This window comes from Lissotriton vulgaris, chromosome 1_1 (genome assembly GCF_964263255.1).
Source record: "Lissotriton vulgaris chromosome 1_1, aLisVul1.2, whole genome shotgun sequence".
NCBI lineage: Eukaryota > Metazoa > Chordata > Amphibia > Caudata > Salamandridae > Lissotriton > Lissotriton vulgaris.
Genome location: NC_141685.1, coordinates 1514366361 through 1514386912, shown reverse-complemented (window position 1 = coordinate 1514386912; position 20552 = coordinate 1514366361). Strand labels below are relative to the sequence as shown.

At 50.8% G+C, this 20552-nt stretch overlaps 1 protein-coding gene across 2 annotated transcripts in view; it reads right to left on the bottom strand.

Annotated features, from left to right (window-relative positions):
* Window positions 1–20552, bottom strand: part of TUBGCP6 (tubulin gamma complex component 6) — a 747379-nt gene that overhangs the window by 488722 nt on the left and 238105 nt on the right. For both annotated transcript variants that reach the window (XM_086967433.1, XM_086967436.1), the window contains exon 6: window positions 19416–19537. In XM_086967433.1, coding sequence (XP_086823559.1) covers window positions 19416–19537 — 122 coding nt within the window. The remainder of the gene's footprint in view (window positions 1–19415; window positions 19538–20552) is intronic.

The window sequence follows — 20552 nt, the reverse complement described above, 5'->3', positions numbered from 1 at the left end:
ATCTAGGAAAGAAAGCCACAGTGAACACTCACAGGAAAGAAGCTAAGCAGGAGCACGAGTGCCCAGCATCAAACACTTTCCTAAAAGGAGTCAGGGCGTGATATAGTAACAGCAGCAAGATATAGTCAAATAATAATTGAATGTCAGGGGTAGTGAATTATAGGACAATCCAAATTGAAGACATCCCCTCGAAAGTAAACTTAAAAGACTGCTTGAACAAAAACACATCCTAGCAATTTTAACTAGATAGAGATCCATTCTTGCACACAAAGCCGGTACTAAATAAAAGGGGTCCATCTAGAATTAAATGCCAACAATACAGAGAGGTAGACCAGAGAGACAAATATATGAACTAGGTTACAGCCTTGGGAATAGCAGTTAAAAGTAGAAAGTAAGGACCCATCATGGCGAACTGGATAACCATACTCAAATTACTGCTGGGCAATCTCATGTCTTCAAAGAAGCAGCAAATTAATTTGGACATACAACACTGCCCTGCTTACTAACCACTAACATGCAAGCATGGAACACAGAGACATGCACAAGTCAGACAGTTATGTGACATCATAGAATTGCCTGTAGTTTCATCACATCTCAACAAAAAATAATAGATAATGTTTTTTACAAATGTTGAGTTAACTTAGTGCATTGTTACATTAACTAAATAGCATATCATTAGTACAGGTTGTAATTAACTGCAAATAATATCGGACCCCATCCCACAGATATTTTACCTGTTCTACAAATATAGATTTTCAAAATGGTGGAAGATTTGCAGTCCCAACCACCACACAGCAGCACTTCTGACTCCCTGATAGCAAACCAACAAACTCACTATTTGAATGCTTTTGTCAGACACCATTCTCTTGCAAAGGACGCAAACCCTTGGTCAATATTCCAAAAGGCCACCACTGTCTACTCTCACAGCATTGCCACACGCCTTTTGTGTGCACACACAGACATCCACACACAGTTACCAAAATTGGTTCCCCGATTCTAACCCACTCACTATTCAACCTGTCAGCTTCTGCATCTGTATCCACCTTTGCTTCCATCCACGTCTTACAGTGAATAATAATTTCCTTGAATGACGCCATTCAGATGGGATTCATTTCCAAAACCACTTTCCTGTCTCCGATCAGTTCAGACGGGATCCTTTCTGTTGTCACAGGAGGGGTTGATCTGTAAGCTCACACCAACTACTCAACGGCTTCAGCAGCATTCTTCCAAATTCTATAAACACTCTGAATACAGTCCCCTAATAACCTCTCTACCAAGCCATTGCTTTGAGGTATATATAATGGTGTTCTCAAACGAATTAACCCACGCTTATTCAAGCAATCAGTCATGAACTTAGAGGTTTTGTTTTATTGGCATTTTGAAACAATAACAAGGGGAGAGCCACAGGAAAGGAATCATGGTTTAGAGAAGACACAACAGTGTATGCATTTTGCTGAGGCGAAGAGGAACAAACAGGCTTCAGAGGACTCCTAGATCTTATTAGCAAAGGCGCAGGGGCTAGACGTTCGAGCGCATAGGTTGCCTCGCAAGCAGAGGGTCTGCACCGGCAGCCAGCCGGACCCCCTCCATGTTGGTGGTAGACTCTTTGCCTCAAGTAGGTTGTCACTGGTTTCCAAATGTTCCTGGGCCGGAATTGAGGCGGCACAAGCTCACAGTAGTTGGAGTTGCTCTAGGCAATTAAGTGCATCCTGTAGCCAAGTCGCAGCTTTTGGGGTGGGGGTTGTGTGCCCCAGTGTATGGCTACACGTCTTTTGTCTAGAAGCAGCAGCATTCCGGTGAGAGGCTGAACTCCTGGGGGACTTCTTTTTTTAATAACAAATTTGATTGGATTCTTATAAGAGGACATGGCCACCCAGACCAACAAGTACACAAAAGATAATACATTAAATACACTCAAACATAAGAAGAAACTGCACAGTTGCCCCCCCCCCCCCCCAACTGAAAACAGCAAAATATATGGCCCACAAAAACGGCATTAACCATTTAAAGCACTGATTCAATTCCTTATACACTAGGCTCCGTATACCTGGATCTCTGCCTCAAGTTTTTAGTGGGCTGCGATAGCAGGTGTTAAAGCAATCCCCCTGTAGTTGGCCCATTTCGGCCAGATTTTGGAGTGCTTTTGAGGGCCGCCCCTGGCCTGTTTTGCCGCAACCTCCAGCCCCATGAAGTGGTCCATCCCTCTCTTCCACACTGGAAAAGATGGTGGGGATTCCGCCTTCCACTCTCCGGCTATATCCCTGTTTGCCAGGGTAAATCCCAGAACAGTAGCAGTATCTTATATCTGTTCCCCCATGTCCTCTGTACTGTGAAGGAGACTCAGTTTGGGGTCTAGGGGAATGGTCCAAGAGAGGACCTCCCCCAGACTGGAAGTCACACCTCGCCAGAACCTGTTCAGCGCTGTGCAACTCCACACAGTGTGAAGGAAGGTACCCTCTCCTGTCCCGCATCTGAGGCATGTCAGGGAGCCAATCACTCCCTTGCGCCACAAACGATACCTTGTCTAGTATGCACTGTGGAGGTACTTGAATTGTATTAATCAATGGCAGGCCAAAATGGCCGCCTCACACAGCGTCCCCAGTGCCTCTGTCTTATTGTCGTCTAATTCACCAAGATCTGCTTCCCATGTCACGCTGAGGGTGGGCACTGTGGTGGAGCTATTCTTGACTATTGTCTGATATACTTTCCCCAATATGTGAGATCCCAAGTCGCCTAGAAGATGCTTACCCTCCAATGGGTTACATTTTGAAAGGTCTGTGAGGTTCCCGATATGGCACGATGGAGCTGTAGGAAACAATGAAACTTACTACAATATAGTTGATAATCAGTTTGCATCTCTTTATACGATTTGAGGCCCTTGTCCCGCATCACATCCCCTAAAGTGGAGATTCCTATTATGTCCCACCTGTTTGAGCATGCTACCATGTCACAATGGCGTCAATCTGTTAACCTCCTCCATCAGCCCATCCAGTGCAAGGAGCCCCTCCATACATTAAAACCATCTGTGCAGCAAGGAGAAGAGAGCACACCCCCTGCTGCCATATAAATTCTCTAGTACGGGGATGTCATCCATTGCCCACCTCTCTCCACAGCGGCTCCATGGTCAGCAGTGACAGGGGGCACCCCTGCCTCATCACTCTGGCCGGAAAGGGGTTAGAAGCAGCCCCCACAACCAGCCCAATTGGCAAGAGATCCTTATAGAATAGCCTAACAGAAAGCAGGAGCCCAGATTCAATTTTGGAAGTAGAACGGACAGGTCGTCCCAGTTGATGGAATCAAACACTTTGTAAATAGCTGCCAAAAGCACTGATGCCGAACTCACAATCCGGCCAGCATTAGCTAGGGCATTACATACCCGCCTAATATTGTGGTGTGTGGCCCAATTGGGCATAAAGCCCATCTGGTAAAGGTGGTCCAGGTATGGCATGTGCTGCGCTAGTCTATTGGCCAGGGTTCTGGCCAAGAGTTTCACCTCCAAATTCAGGAGAGAGATCAGACAGTACAAGGACTGTTCCTCTGGTGGCCGACCTGGCTTAAGGAGGAAACACAAGCTCTGCCCATTGCCAGTCCGGCAGGAGCACCTCGTTCTCAAGTGCAGACTGAATCACACCCAATAGGTGTTTCCCTAACTGAGGCATATAGGCTTTAGGACCCAGAGCCTTTCCAGGCTGCTTTGCCACAAGGGCAAGCGAGAGCTCCTCTTCGGTAATTATTTCACCAGCTGGGCACAGCCAGTATCGGAAAGGGCCCAGTGAGGCAAGTCATCTATAAATGTTGTGATCTGGTCTAGGGTAAGTACTTCACTCTGGGTATTATAATTCTCTGAAGTACTAGTCAAAGCTCTGAGCACCTGTGCGAGGACTCTCCAGCAGCTGCCCATGCGAAGTGTGGAGTGTAGGCAGGGAAGACAGATATCACGTGGCTTGGCATAAACTGTGTAGCATTTTGCTTGACTTATTCCCCCCCCCCCCCAAGTTCTGCTTGGCTTCATCTAAGAACAACTGTTGGTACTGCTGTTGAACGAGTACCAACTGTTGTTGTGTAACATTGCCATCAGCCAAGTGGCCCGAGTCCTCAAGAGTCTGCATCTGGGAGTCAAGGTGGGGAGAGGATGTGGCCTTTCAAGGTGGGGGTAAGATGTGGCCTAACGGCTAGGGTGGTCGACCTCAAATCTGGGGAACCGGGTTTGTGTCTCGGCAAGGACCCTCAACATCCGGTCATTCTGAGCAAATCACTTAATCTTCCTGTGCCGAACAAAAATGTATGTCTCATTATGTAACGCAACTGGTGCTCATGTAAAGGGCTCTGATACCAGATATATTCGGATCAAATTTGTGCTATATAAAACTCAGAAAAAAAGGTTCCTAGGCTCCTGCTTTACCCCTCGCAGTAACCGATATCCACACTGTGCAGCGTCAGCTTAAATGCCTCCCACAACACCATTGCAGAGGACACTGTACCAACATTAAGGGTCAAATACTCTTCAATGGATTGTGCGATGTATAAGTGATAATTGGGGGTTTGCAGATACCATGTTGAGAAGCGCCACCATGGAATAGAGTGACACACATGACTCTGGTTGTTCTATGACTCAGTGACATCATAGAACACCATGCAATGACAGCACATACTCCTGGATCTTAGTGAGGATGACCATAGCACCTCAAGGCTGTTTTTATGATCTGGTTGTGCTTAACAAATAATAAAAACAAATACCCTCCCAAGATGAGCGAGCATAAGCTTTAATAAGCACATCTTTAGCACTAAAGCAGTAAATGTAATCCAATATTGAGAATATCAACATATAATCCATACCGGGCATTTGAAACAATGAGTGGCCTTCATTGCCAGGAAAGTGAAGGTCAGTGTGTTTTAAAAGGCCAACCTGATAGTGACTTGGAAGAAAGAGAGGTGTTTCTTGCTCAAAGAAATTCTTTTTTGTTGGAGGTGGGTTCTATTCAGTTTTGTTGGAGGTGGGTTCTAGTCAGTTAAGAACTCATGTAGGATACAAATTTTAACTTAATTAGCTTTCAGATGTACTAAGTGAGCTAACCTTTGAGGTTTTGCCTTGCATATTTCACTAAGAAATGAAAAATAAAGTGAAATATTAGTTGCTTAGCCACATTATATAGCAAAGTAATAGAAACCCATCTGAGAAGTAGACATTTTATTTACCCTGTACAATCAAATTTGTTGGAGGTGGGTTCTATTCAGTTAAGAAGGCAAACATGAAAAAGAAAAGACGGTTGACTATAAGGTTCTGCACCTCGTGCCAGTTCTTAAATCGAATGTCCCTCGCAAACTGCCCTGGCATCAACCGTCTATTGTTGCCACTGTGTACCAGATCCTTCAAGATAAAGATATTCGGGCATGTGTCGGAAAAGTAAGTCCAATAGATCACCAAGTCTATTTTCACAAAAAGTTCTTTTATTTCATTTACACAGTTAAAAAGTTAAAAAGTTATTTACAGTCCAACCAACGCGTTTCGTTCTCCTTCTGAGAACTTCATCAGGGCTTAGAAAACACGATAAATGTCGTAACAGTGTGGCCTCCAAATCTGTATCCGTGTTGGGCGTACGGTCAATTCCTGACAAGATTCAATTAGTTCCAAGAGTTTCTTATATAAAGGATGCCCAACAAATGAGTCTGTGTATGTCGGAAGGAAACTAGACCTTCTGACCAGTATGTGAACAATCCAAATTAAGCGATGAGGTACACCTCGTTTAGAATAATAAGGACCAACACTCTCAGAACGTGACAAAGTCCTTATTCAGGTACATGCCTATCAAGGGACAAAGGTTCCCATTGGCAACAATATGCCTCCCAATGACGAGTCTTCGATTTTCGCGGGAAAAATCGAAGACTCATCATTGGGGGACATTGTCACGTTCTGAGAGTGTTGGTCCTTATTGCACAAGTTACAACTTGTGTAACGATATATCTGTAAGAGACATTAGTTAGTGATAGATTCCTTACCTTAGAATATCCCAAGGCGTCAGACTGGATCCGAAAATTTTTGCATAGCAGTACCCTTAGGCGTCGGTTGCAGCTCCGCATCCGTCGTCGGCGTCGTGGGCGCAGTGATGACGTCATCAGAGTACTTTAACGCCGCCTCCGCGTGCTGACGTCAGTTCTTAGACACAGCTTTTTTGCGCCAGAAACGCAGAGCCATGTTAAAAACCAACACTGGTGCCATTGGAAATAGGGCCCTGAAAGGGGATGACCGTAACCCTAGATATCGGTTCGCAGAACGGGGAGGATGGGTGGGTCGGTAAGGAATCTATCACTAACTAATGTCTCTTACAGATATATCGTAACACAAGTAGTAACTTGTGCATCTGAAAGAGACACGTTCGTGATAGATTCCTTACCTTAGAATAGATACCACAGCAATACCAATCCCGTTGGTGGGTCTGCGAACCAATAATCACACCAGAAAGTCCTGGAGGACAGAACGGCCAAAGAAGCCATCCCTCCGGACTTGGCTGTCCAGGCAGTAGTGTCCTGCAAACGTGTGCAGCGAGTCCCACGTAGCAGCCTGACAAATGTCCTGCAAGGGGACTCCCTGGCCCAGGGCAGTAGTAGTCGCCGTGGCCCGAGTGGAGTGGGCCCGGACCCCAACAGGAGGTTCCTTCTTAGCCAAGGAGTAACACGCTTGGATGCACAACACGATCCACCGAGAGATGGTCCGCTTGTGCACCGCCCGTCCTTTCTTAGCGCCCACGTAACCAACAAAGAGTTGGTCATCCACCCGGAACTGGCGTGTGCGATCCAGATAGTAAGAGAGCAAATGTTTTGGGTCCAGACGGTGGAGCCTCTCTTACTCTTTCGAGGGATGCAGGGGCGGAAAGAAGGTGGGCAAGGTGATGGACTGCCCGATGTGGAAGGCTGAGACTACCTTGGGCAGGAAAGAGGGTATTGTACGCAACACAACCTTGTCCGGATGGACAGAAAGGAAGGGAGGTTTAGAGGAAAGAGCCTGGAGCTCACTCACTCTCCTGGCAGAGGTGATGGCAACCAGGAAAGCAGTCTTAAGTGTAAGAAGACGTAGAGGACAGTTACGAAGCGGCTCAAAGGGAGCGCACATCAAGTAAGTTAGAACCAGGTTCAAGTCCCACTGTGGCATCAGGAAAGGAACAGGAGGGACCATATGAGTGATGCCCTTTAAGAATCTGTTGACAATGGGGGACTTGAACAAAGAAGGCTGATCAGGAAGCCTCAAGAAGGCTGAAATGGCAGAAAGGTAGCCCTTGATAGTGCCCAGAGCAGAGCCCTGCTGGGCAAGAGAAAGAAGGAAGAGGAGAACCTCCGAAAGAGGGGCATTGAGAGGATTCACAGCCTTTGCTGTGCACCATGCCACAAATCTGTTCCACCTGCAGGCGTATACCGACTTTGTGGAGGGACGCCTGGCTGCCAGAATGACATTACAGACTTCAGGAGGCAAGTCAAATGGCCTCCACTGTCGCCGCTCAATCTCCAAGCATGGAGGTGGAGACTGGACAGGTTCGGGTGGAGGACCGTCCCCTGCTGCTGCGACAGAAGGTCCTCCTGAAGAGGCAGACGAACCGGGGGATCAACTGACATACTGAGTAGCTCGGGATACCAGTACCTTCGTGCCCAGTCCGGAGCCACAAGAATGACTTGGGCCCGGTCGCCTTTGATCTTCTTCAGTACTCTGGGCAGAAGTGGTATAGGCGGAAAGGCGTACAACAGACCTCAACTCCACTCGCGACGAAAAGCGTCTCCGAGCGAGTGCCGCCTTGGAAATTCCAACGCGCAGAACTGATGGCATTGCGCGTTCTCTTCTGTGGCGAATAGATCTAACCAAGGCTTTCCCCACTGCAGAAAGAGACCTTGCGCCACGTCCGAGCTCAGACGCCATTCGTGATCCATCATGCACCAGCGGCTGAGTTCGTCCGCCATGGCGTTCAGAGAACCTGCCAGGTGTTGAACCACCAGGGTCACGCCCTGATATTCCAGCCACTGCCAGAGGCTCAGAGCCTTCTGGCATAGGGTCCACGACTCCACCCCGCCCTGTTTGTTGCAGTACCACATGGCGGTGTTGTTGTCCGTGAACACCTGCACTACACTCCCCCGGACAGAGGGGATGAATGCCTTCAGTGCTAGACTAATCGCACGCAGCTCCAAAAGGTTGATATGGAGCCGGGACTCCGCCTGATACCAGAGGCCTCTGATCTCCGCCTCTCCCATGTGGCCTCCCCAGCCCTGGAGGGACGCGTCCGTCACAACCACGTGGTCCAGTTGGGGAAGGGAGAGGCATCTGCCGCTGACCCAATCGCGGTCCGTGAGCCACCACTGCAGCTGTCTCGTAGTGCCCTCCGAGATCAGGACATAGTCGGACAGGTTGCCCTGATGCTGGGCCCACTGAAACTACAGGTCCCACTGCAGAGCCCGCATCCGCCACCGGGCGTGATGTACCAGAAGGATGCAGGAGTCTATCAGCCCCAGAAGCCGCAGCGTCAACCTGACCGAGACCCGGGATAAAGGCAGAAAGAGTGGAATCGGAGCCTGAATATCCCGGACCCGCTGTTCGGGTGGATAAATCCGATACTGCGCCGAATCGAGAACCGCTCCGAATAAGAGGAGCTTCTGAGAGGGGCACAGGTGTGACTTCGGCACATTGATGGAAAACCCCAGCTGGTGCAGGAGGTCTGCCGTAGTCTGGAGGTGGCTGACGACTGTCTGGGGCGAGCCCGCCTTCAACAACCAGTCATCGAGGTAGGGGAAGACTGAAACCCCTAACCTGTGCAGATGAGCTGCGACCACCGCCATCACCTTTGTGAACACCCGTGGGGCGCTGGTAAGGCCGAAGGGGAGCACGGTAAACTGAAAGTGCTTGTGGCCTACCGTGAACCGCAGGTAGCGCCGGTGGGCCGGCAGGACGGGGATGTGGAAATGAGCGTCCTGCAAGTCCAACGCTACCATCCAGTCTCCTGGGTCCAGGGCAGCTAGGACCTGAGCCAGTGTCAGCATTTTGAACTTCTCCTTCCGGAGGAAGCTGTTGACGTTCCTTAGGTCCAAGATAGGGCGTAGGCCCCCTTTGCCCTTCTTGGGTACCAGAAAGTAGTGGGAGTAGCAACCACACCCTACTTCTGGCCCAGGATCGCGCTCGATGGCCCCCTTGGCCAAGAGGGCCGTAACTTCCTCCCGCAGAAGTCGCAAATGATCCCCCGATACGCGGTGGTATTGCTGTGGCATGGCTTGAGGGGTCGCCTCCAAGGGGAGGGAGTAGCCCCTTCGGACGATTTGCAGCACCTACCTGTCCGAAGTGACAGTGCGCCAGTGGTGGTGGTGATGGTGAACCCTGCTCCCCACTGGCGTCACATGGGCCTAAAAGCACGGACTAGGAGGGTTTTGAGGTGGATGCTGCGGGGGAAGGTGTGGACTGACCTCGCCGTTGTCCCCGACCACCGCCACAGCGGTTTCCACGGCCGCCACCGCGTTGGATGTTAGTCTGCGGTGCGTGGCTGGCAGCTCGTGTGAGGGCGCCCATTCCTTGGCCACGAAAGGAGCGAAAGGCACCCGTTTCCTGGCGCGGGCCGAGAGGCCCAAGGACCTGGCTGTAGCACTGGAGTCCTTAAAGCGCTCAAGCTCTTGGTCTGCCTTGTCGCCAAAAAGGCGACGGCCATCGAACAGCATGTCCATGAGGGTATTCTTGACATCGGCCGAAATGTTGGCGGACCTCAACCAGGCGTGGCGACGAATCGCCACCGTCGTTGCCATCGCTCTGCCCAGTGAGTCGGTGGTATCCAGCCCACACCAGATAGAATACTTTGCTGCATCTCGGCCTTCCACAAGGGCCTGGCCGAGTGTGGCCCGTTCCTCCAACGGACACTCTGGCAGCAATTCTGCGACCGTGTCCCACAGAGAGTGGGTGTAGCAGCCCAAGAGGCATGCGGTGTTGGAAGACCGCAGACCTAAACTCAGGGAGGAGAATACCTTCTTGCCGTACTGCTCATACCTCTTGGATTCCCTGTCCGGCGGAGCCAACGGGAATGCGGTCTGGGAATTCGAAGCCTGGATGACCAGGCTCTCGGGGGTGGGATGGGTGGACAGGAAACATGGGTCGCCCGGGGCCGGGCAGTGGCGTCTGGTCACGTTCCTATCTACGGGCGAACCTGTAGCGGGCCTGGACCAAGTGCCCAAAAGAACGTCAGTTAAGGCCTCATTAAACGGCAGCAGAGGCTCAGCCGAGCTTGACTGCGGTTTAAGGACCTCAGTGAGGAGGTTAGTCCTCATGGCCGCGACGGGGAGCTCAAGGCCCAAGGCCTTGGCCGCCCGCGTCAACACCACACTGTAGGTTGCCCCCTCTTCCGAAGCCACGGTAGGAGGTGAGACAAAGCCAGTGTCTGGCGAGGTGTCCGGACCAATGGCATCCCCAAGTCCACCTGTCCAGTCCTCCTGGGACTGACACTCCCACGTCAGAGGGTCCTCAGACCCCTCCCAATACTCCTCATCACCCACCTCATGATAATCAGGGTTGTCAAAGGATGGGGCCGGCTCATAGAAGTGAAACTCCACAAGCGGCGTCGAAAGCGGCGCCCAGCGGTGCAGTTCCGATGCCGGAGCCGGATCGAGGGAGGCATCGGGGACGGCTCCGCCCGAGGACGTCGCCGGAGGTGACACCTGAGGGACCGGCGCCGGTGAGGTCGTTAGGTCAACCGGCGATGACCCGGATCCCGAAGCGGATCCAGTGGGGCACTGCAGCGCCGGGCCCGAAGGCGCCGGTGGCGTCAGAGCCGAAGCACCCGACGGCGTCGAGACCGAAGCATGTCAACACCCGGAGCTGTGATGGCTCCTACCCCGCGACCTGTCCCTGGAACTCCGTTGGGACCGGGACCGCAAGCGACTGCCGGAGATTGAGTCGCTTGCGGACCGCTCCGCCTAGCTTTCGAAATAAGGGCCCGGCAGTCGGAGCAGGTCTTGTTGTCGTGGTCGACGCCGAGACAGTGGAGACACCGACGGTGAGGGTCGGTGACCGACATCAGTCGATCGCAATCCTCACAAGGCTTGAAACCTGGCATCCCTATCGGCACCGTCCGGAGTCGCAAGACTCAAGAAAAGATGATCAAAAGGATCAAAAAGTTGTGTCAAAAAGTGACTAAAGTACTGCTTTTTCCAGATCTGCGCTTGCTGGCTCAGAAAAAAAGAAGAAGAACTGACGTCAGCACGCGGAGGCGGCGCCTAAGTACTCCGACGACGTCGTCACGGCGCCCACGACGCGGACGACGGACGCGGAGCTGCAGACGACGCCTGCCGACGCGCAAGGGTACTGCTACGCAAAAATTTCCGGATCCAGTCTGACGCCTGGGGATATTCTAAGGTAAGGAATCTATCACTAACGTGTCTCTTTCAGATATTCTGAACTAGGTGTACCTCATCGCTTAATTTGGATTGTTCACATACTGGTCAGAAGGTCTAGTTTCCTTCAGACATACACGGACTCATTTGTTGGGCATCCTTTATATAAGAAACTCTTGGAACAATTGTATCTTGTCAGGAATTGACCGTACCCCCAACACTGATACATATTTGGAGGCTACACTGTTATAACATTTATCGTGTTTTCTAAGCCCTGATGAAGTTCTCAGAAGGAGAACAAAACGGGTTGGTTGGACTGTAAAGAACTTTTTAACTGTGTAAATGAAATAAAAGAACTTTTTGTGAAAATATACTTGGTGATCTATTGGACTTACTTTCCCGACGTTCGCCCGAATATCTTTATCAGTTAAGAAGGCATGTAAGATACAAATGTAAGATATAAATTTCAACTTAATTAGCTTTCAGATGTACTAGGTGAGCTAACCTTTGAGGGTTTGCCTTGCAAACTTCACTAAGAAATGGAAAATAAAGTGAAGGAGTAGTTTCTGTCCTGTAACTCCAGTTCTGTAGTAGGGGTATCTCTGTTATAGTCATAATCTAGTGAATAGTCCCGCCCATGTGCGTGGACCCCGGCAATCAAAAATAATCTCTTAAGTTGTCCAAATAATGCAGAAACTGCAAGACACTTAAGAGAGAATTTAAAGACAAATAATGCAGCCTATATCCACAGGCTACACTGTCCAGTACTTCAACTAGAAATTCCACCAAAAATCACCACACACAGCTCAGCCTGCTAGTTTCTACCATAGAGAAACCTGCCTCCCCCAGTCAAAGACTCAGGAATGATAGAGAGGAAGGTAGGGACAGACAAGCCCCATAGGCTGCCATTATGTGGCTTAAATAGGATACTGTGCCTTTAAGAGAACTTTCCAGACTTCTCCCAGTATCCCAGAATGCATAGCAGGTCCAACTTACTTTCAGTTCTTTTTGAAGGCGTATAAAACGCCAGACCTGCAGCATTGTTTACATGAAGAATTCTCCACCGGGGAGGAGGGAGGGCACTTATGACTATAACAGAGATACCCCTACTACAGAACTGGAGTTACAGGACAGAAACTACTCCTTCTGTAGTAGGGGATCTCTGTGTATAGTCATAATCTAGTGAATAGAATGGCAAGCCCATCCCCACAACAAAGCGGCGGTGGAGAGTAAATACATAATGCCACTACTGTGCGAACAAATTCCGCAGCGAAGCCTGTCCAACCTGAGCGTCTGCCCTGGCGTCAGTGTCCAGGCAGTAATGCTTAGCAAAGGTATGAACCGACTTCCAAGTGGCTGCCTTGCAGATTTCAGCAATCGGCACATTACGGAGCAGAGCCGTCGTGGCAGCTTTGCCCCTGGTGGAATGAGCCTTAGGCTTACCTCCTAAGGTCTTATTAGCCTTCTGATAACACAATTGTATGCAGGACACAATCCACCTAGAGATGGACTGTTTGGAGGTCGCAAGACCTGTCCTGACCGATCCATAATTGATAAACAACTGGTCAGACCTACGAATATCTTTGGTTTTATCCAGATAAAATTTCAACACCCTCCTAACATCCAGGGAATGGAGAGACCTCTCCGCTGGGGATGAAGGGTTCTGAAAAAACGTAGGCAAAGTTATAGTCTGGTTGACATGAAAATCAGAAATAACCTTGGGAAGAAATTTAGGGTGAGTACGCATAACAACCTTAGCAGCATGAAATACAGTATAAGGTTCATTACAACACAACGCTTGAATTTCACTCACCCTGCGGGCCGATGTAATGGCCACGAGGAACGCCGCCTTCCAGGACAGGTGCTGCAACGAAGCCTTATGAATAGGTTCAAAAGGTTCCTTCATCAATCTGGACAGCACCACATTCAATTCCCATGAAGGCGAGGGAAGCCTGACAGGAGGGAATACTTTCTTCAATCCTTCCAGAAAATCTTTGATCACAGGGATCTGGAAAAAGGAAGTCTGTGAAGGGCATTTCCTGTAGGCAGTCATTGCAGCCAGATGAACCTTAATGGAATGCACATTAAGGCCAGACTGCGCCAAATGTAAAAGGTAAGGAAGGATGACATCTTCCTTACAGGTCGTAGGATCATGGTTCTTAGACTGGCACCAGATACAAAACCTCTTCCACTTGTACGCATATGAAGTCCGAGTGGAAGGTCTCTTGACTCCTTCAGTATGTCCATGCAATCATCGGGCAGATTCAGATGGCCATATTGCACTATCTCAGGAGCCATGCCGCCAAACTCAAAGACGAGAGGTTGGGGTGTAACATCCGTCCCCCGAACTTCGTGAGAAGGTCCGGCCTGCACGGCAACCGAATGTGAGGAAGGAGAGACCGGTGAAGTAGGTCCGTGAACCACCACTGCCTGGGCCACTCCGGAGCGATGAGTATCATCCGAGCCCTGGACCGGGCCAGCTTGATGAGCACCGCCGGAATCAGGGGAATGGGAGGAAAGGCGTACAGAAAGTTGTTCGTCCAGTCGATCCACAACGCATTCCCCAGCGTCCCTTGCTGGAAGTACCTGGAGGCGAAGTCTCTGCACTTGCTGTTTTCGGCGGTGGCGAACAAATCTACGTCTGGAGTTCCCCACCTTGCGAAGACTTCTCCTAGTACTTCGTCGTTTAAGACCCATTCGTGGTTTTCCTGAAGCAGTCTGCTCAGTGCGTCTGCCTGAACATTCTGCACACCTGGTAGATGGGTGGCCGTTATCGTCAGTCCTCTGGCCAGGAGCCAGTGCCAGATCGCCTGCGCCTCCTGTGACAGAGTGCGCAATCTCGACCCCCCCTGCTTGTTGAGGTAATACATCGTGGTGGTATTGTCCGTCTGTACAAGCAGAGAGTTGGTCCGGAAGGACGGAAGAAAGGCCTTCAGCGCCAAGTGAACAGCTCTGAGTTCCAGGAAATTGATGTGATACGTGGCCTCCATCGGTGACCACGTGCCTTGAATCTGCAGAGTCCCGGAGTGCGCTCCCCATCCCAGAAGAGACGCATCCGTCACGACAGTCTGCGTGGGAATGTCCTTGTGAAAGGGAACCCCTCTGAGGAGATTCTCCGCCGAACACCACCACTTCAGGGACTGAAGAGCATGCAGCGACAGGCGAATCTTGTCGTCCCAAGATCCTTTCCTCTGATCCCACTGGTCCTCCAAGCACTCCTGCAACGGTCTCATGTGCAGCCGTGCATGTGGCGTCAGGAAGATACATGAGGCCATCGATCCCAGTAGAGAAGACACCGTCCTCACTGTTGTAGATGGAGTCGTCATAAGAGCCTGAGCCTTCCGAAGGAGTGATAATCGTCGCTCTTCCGAAGGAGACACGCTTGCTGACAGCGTATCGATGGAGGCTCCCAAGTACTGTATGCATTGGACCGGAGTCGGGACAGACTTGGCCATGTTGACGTGCAACCCCAGCTTGTTCAAGAGAACGCACGTCTTCTGGAAGTGTGCTCGCGCTTCCGAGAAGGAGGATGCCTTGATCAGCCAATCGTCCAAGTACGGGTAGACGAACACCTTGTTCTTCCTCAGGTGTGCCGCTACCTCCGCCATGCATTTCGAGAATGTCCTTGGCGCAGACTTCAGTCCGAATGGGAGTACTGTATATTGATAGTGATTGGTGCCGACTTGGAACCGCAGGAACTTCCTGTGTTTGTGTGCAATGGGCACATGGAAGTAAGCATCCTGTAGGTCTATAGCGCAAAGCCAGTCTCCCTGTTGCAACTGAGGGTAGATCTGGTGCAACGACAGCATGCGGAACTTTTCTCTGCGAATCCATTTGTTTGCCTGTCGCAAATCCAGAATGGGCCTGAACTCGTTCTTGTCCTTCTTGCGAACCAGAAAGAACCGGGAGTACAGACCTCTTCCTCTCTGAGACAGAGGTACGCCTTCTATCGCCCTTTTCCTCAACAGGATATCCGCTTCCGCCTGAAGCTCGCGCAGCTGGAACTGCGAGCTGACCGGGGGAATCGCTGGAGGGGGGCTGGTGAACCGAAGACTGTATCCATTGCAAACAATATTCAGCACCCACTTGTCCTGAGTAATTTTTCTCCACTCTGCCAGAAAAAGTTGGATGCTTCCCCCTACCGGAGTGGGTAACGGATCCGGGGGAAGTAAGTTCCTAGGGCCTAGACCCCGCCTGGCCCTTGGGCGCCGGAGCCGACTGCTGGCCTCCTCTGCCCTTCTGCCGCTTCTGGAACGGCTTACGGAACGGCTGCTGCTGTTGCGAGTGCCCCGAAGCCTGTCCCCGTCCTCGGCCTTGTCCTCCGAACCGCCGTTGGAAAGGGCGGTACTGCTTCTTGGTTTCCTTGGGCTTTTCCAGGCCCACAGCCGTCAGCGTTTCGGCCTCCGCCTTCATGCGGGCCATTTCATCATCTGCGTGTTTCCCGAAGAGGGTCTCCCCGGAAAACGGCAGATTGGCCACCCTCTGCTGCGCGTCCGGTTTCAGGGACGTCAGCCGGAGCCAGGCGTGGCGCCGTTGGTTGATCCCGTGGCAGAACCCATGAGCAGCCAACAGGGAAGAGTCCGCAGCCGCGCTGATTATCTGGTTGGCCACCAGCATCCCCTCACTCAGGACCTCCATGAAGTCTTCACGCTGCTCCCGAGGCAGATGTTCCGCAAAGCGCTCGAGGGAGTCCCAGAGGGCGCGGTCGTAACGCCCCAACAGAGCCGTGGCACTCGCCGCTTTCATGGATGTCGCGGAAGTCCCACAGATCTTTCGCCCCGCCGAGTCCATCCACCGAGATTCCTTGTCCGGGGGGACCGTGGAGGTCGGAGTGGTGGCGTGCTGCTTGCGGGCCGCCGTGACGATGACGGAGTCAGGCGGAGGCTCCGCTCTCAAGAAGGCCGGATCCGAGTCGGGAGCCCGGTATTTCTTTAGTAGCCTGGACGGGGCCGCTCTCGTCACCGCCGGGGTGAGAAACAGCGCCATAGCCGGTTCTTCCAAGCCCGGCACCAAGGGCAGGAGGAGACGAGACATGTGCCTCTGATGCAGAGTCTCGAAAATGACGGACGTCTTCGGAGTAGGCACTGTCAGTGTAATGCCTAGCTTCGCCGCGCCCCTCAGCAGGACGTCTTGAAAGGCCACCAGGTCATCTATCGGGGACACCCTGGTGTCCGGCGACCCCGACAGCGTAGGTGAATAGTCCCTGGTCCCAGACGATCTCGTGCGGGAGCGAGATTCGCGCCTCCTATGGCGGTGTCTCGACCTCGTGGAAGATCTGCGCCTAGAGTGAGAACGAGACCTGCCAGCTCTAGGGCGCTCCTTCGGTTTGCGAGGAGGGGTCTTCCGTGGCTTCTCACGGGGACTCTTTGGATCCTCCCGGGGCTTCGGTTTCGGGGTCCCCTTGGGAGGAACAGGCAGTGACGGCAGTGAAGCGGACCTCGGCGGAGGCACCACCGGCCGCGGGGCGGGCCCATGCGGTGGGACCGGAGGTGGAGCAGGATCCTCCGTAGGAAGTGGTGGCACGGGCGGAGGGTCCTCCTTCGGTACGGGTGGAGGAGCAGGAGTCCCGGGTCGAGATGGAGTGTACACTTCCGAGTACACCGAGCCCGGTGAACCTTTAGGGGACGGGTGCGGAGATCCATCCCCATCCGCAGGCGACCTCTTCCTCTTGCGTCCACTGGAAGTGGCGTGACTCCTGGGGCTAGAGCCCCCTCTGCGTCGTTTGGGAGAGGGAGACCTACTCCTCGACGCTGACCGCTGTCTGCTGGACGCAGAACGACGCTTTTCCGGCGTCGAACGGCGCTTCCTGGACTCCGGCGTCGAACGTCGTCCCCTCGACGTCGACCCTCTCATCCTCGGCGTCGAACGTCGACTCCCCGACGTCGATCCCCTCTTGCGCGACCTCTCACGTCGTCCTCTCGACGTCGGGCGGTCCGCCCTCGGCGTCGATCGCCGTCGTCGTCTTGATGTTCCCGACGTCGAGGAGCCCCTCGACGTCGATCGGCGGTGTCGCCTCGACGACGATCGGCGGTGTCGCCTCGACGACGACCGACGGTGTCGCCTCGACGGCGAGCGTCGGTGCCGCTCCGACGGCGAGCGCCGATGCACGTCCCTGCGCCTTCGGCGTCGGTATGAAGACCTCGACGTCGACGAAGACGATGACGTCGATGGCGGCTTCGACGTCGGCTTCTCCTTCGCCGTCGAGTCGTCACGCCGTCTCGACCCGGAGCCCCGGGGAGAACGCCATCGTCATCCCTCTCGACGCCGCCGTCGAAGCCTTCGACGTCGACGGAGAATGGGATCGTTGGCTGGACTTCCTGCCCCCGGGGAGCCCCCCAGGGGCCTCAGCAGAGGCAGAGGGATCCCTCCCAGGCTGCCCAGACCCACCTGCAGCACGTTGGCGCCTATCCTCCAGGCCAGCCAGCCTGATCTTCAATCTGTCCCTGAGTGTCCTAGCAGAAAGTTGCTGGCAGATCACACACTCCTCAGGGCCATGATCTTCTGGAAGGCACACGATGCAGACATCATGGGGGTCGCTTTTGGCCTTCTTCCTCTCACATGCTGGGCACTTAACAAAAAGGCCAGACATTTCGGAGCCCCAAAACGCCTAAAAAACAGCACAAGGGTGAGAAGAGAACACCAAGCAGTAATCACAGCACTTGTAAAAGTCAAAAAGTGCAAAAACGAATTCAATAAACCCTTGAAAAAGGGAGAGCTCAATGCCAGGGTCCTGTAAGCAGGAGCCGGAAAAAAGAACTGAAAGTAAGTTGGACCTGCTATGCATTCTGGGATACTGGGAGAAGTCTGGAAAGTTCTCTTAAAGGCACAGTATCCTATTTAAGCCACATAATGGCAGCCTATGGGGCTTGTCTGTCCCTACCTTCCTCTCTATCATTCCTGAGTCTTTGACTGGGGGAGGCAGGTTTCTCTATGGTAGAAACTAGCAGGCTGAGCTGTGTGTGGTGATTTTTGGTGGAATTTCTAGTTGAAGTACTGGACAGTGTAGCCTGTGGATATAGGCTGCATTATTTGTCTTTAAATTCTCTCTTAAGTGTCTTGCAGTTTCTGCATTATTTGGACAACTTAAGAGATTATTTTTGATTGCCGGGGTCCACGCACATGGGCGGGACTATTCACTAGATTATGACTATACACAGAGATCCCCTACTACAGAAATATTAGTTGCTTAGCCACTTTATATATCGAAGCAACAGAAACCCATCTGAGAAGTAGACATTTTATTTACCCTGTACAGTCACATTTTCTACCAATTTGAAGGATACCAGCCACAGAGCATAAGTAAAATCAGAACAAATGAAGTATGGAAAATGGGCCTGCTGATGTCAAGTTCAGTAATAAAACTCTGCAATAATGGGGATGTAGCAGACCTGTCACACCCAGCAACTCTGGTGCCATTGCCTCAGCTGCAGCAAAGGCATACACTGTCCTGAAGGAAAGCCACCTGAAATCCAAAGCAGCCTAGTGAAAAGGAGGCAAGACTTGATAAAGGACAGGCTTGCCTTTAAAGTTTGCATAGGATGGAGCAGTGTAAACACAAATATTTGCTTTGTCCTGGGTGCTCCCACCCTATCCTTTGTGAGCAAATGTTTCTCGTTTGGTCACCCAGAAATTTCATATACTCCCCTGAGATAGCAAAACTACTAAAAGGAGAGCATACTGAATATATTCCAACTGGACTTCTGAAGAAAACAACCAAAGGGAAAAATTCTTCAATTTACATATGATGTGGAACCTGATTTTTTTGTCATCAATCTAAGGTGGTATACCTCAAGTGGAGCTACTGGTTACCTAGGCAAAGATAGGCATTAGATTCCATGTGAAGGTCAGCAGCAAGCCACTCCCTTTTGATGCTGGTTTAACAGGGCCTACACTGCACCACCATAAATCACAGAAAAGCATTAGCATTTTATGTGGTGCAGCAAAAATCATTTCAATAGGAGATAAACCGAAAAAAAATACAAAACCCTTAATAACATCTGGATTAAACTGCATTCTAGACATACATTGAGAATCAATTTTGAGATTCGCTTGAGAAAGACATTAATAATTACCTAAGCTGGCGTCCCAGTTTTCTGAAGACAAAGCTGATAGTCAAAAGGCTCAATGTAGGTGGAGTGGATAAAACACACGCTCGGTAATATTGCAGGTACCTCCTCATGCCACATGTAAATGCCTGTGAAATGAAAAACCAAATCAAATCATCTAAATAAGTGGATTTGTTCAAAAACCAGGAATTGGTCTCTGGTGAGAAAACCTGACAGCAAATTTGACAGTGACTCAGCAAGCTGCAATTCATCTACTGGTTGAGACAAAACATAGCAAAACTGAGCTGAGACTTTTTTTGTAGAGGCTTGAACCACAGTAATTATCTCCTTCAATGTGGGCCTCTCATAATGGAGAAAAGACTCCTAAAGAGTAATTTTTCTTTTCTTCACAGTATGTTTGAAAAATAGTTTTCTTCTGGACACCAGATTACTGTGGACCAGTGCCACAGCAGAAGCTGCATTTACCCAAATGCATATGAAAGCATCACCTTACCACGGCATCAATTTACTGGCAGTGCTACGGTTATGAATGCTGTTTCTTTCCTCACAACTGATTGCTGCACGGTTTTTTATTAAATATTTGTTACCAATAACATTTCTTTTTAGTTCTAGATTCCCTTATGTGATCCCAAACTAAGCTTCTAAAAGGTAATGTGAATGGTGCATATAAACAGTAATTTTATGTCAGGACCTGGAGGCTCAGATTATACTTCTCTCTTTAATTTTTTAGCTTAGCAGCCGTATGTGTAATAGTATGTATGTATATAGAATGTTTGTGATGACTTGCTGCCTTTCTCTATTTCTGTATACTTTTGAATAGTTCTAGAGTTCCTGGCTCGTGGTTCTCAGACTGACTCAGTTGCTGAGTGAACTCCGAGAGTAAGGACGCAATGTATTGTGGGTGAATAACTTGGAAATAAACTTCTACTTTTATTTAATGAAGTCTACTGCTTATTACATATTGGCGACGATTGGGATTAATTTTATTCACCCACCGACCCACGTGTCTTCAAACATTTTCTGGAAATCCTTCATATATGTGGTGGAAAATGGAAGATGTGGAAGAGGGAAGACTCTGACCTACGGCAGTATCGATGAATTATGTCCTAAGGCAGTATTGATGTCCAATTATTTTCTAAATTT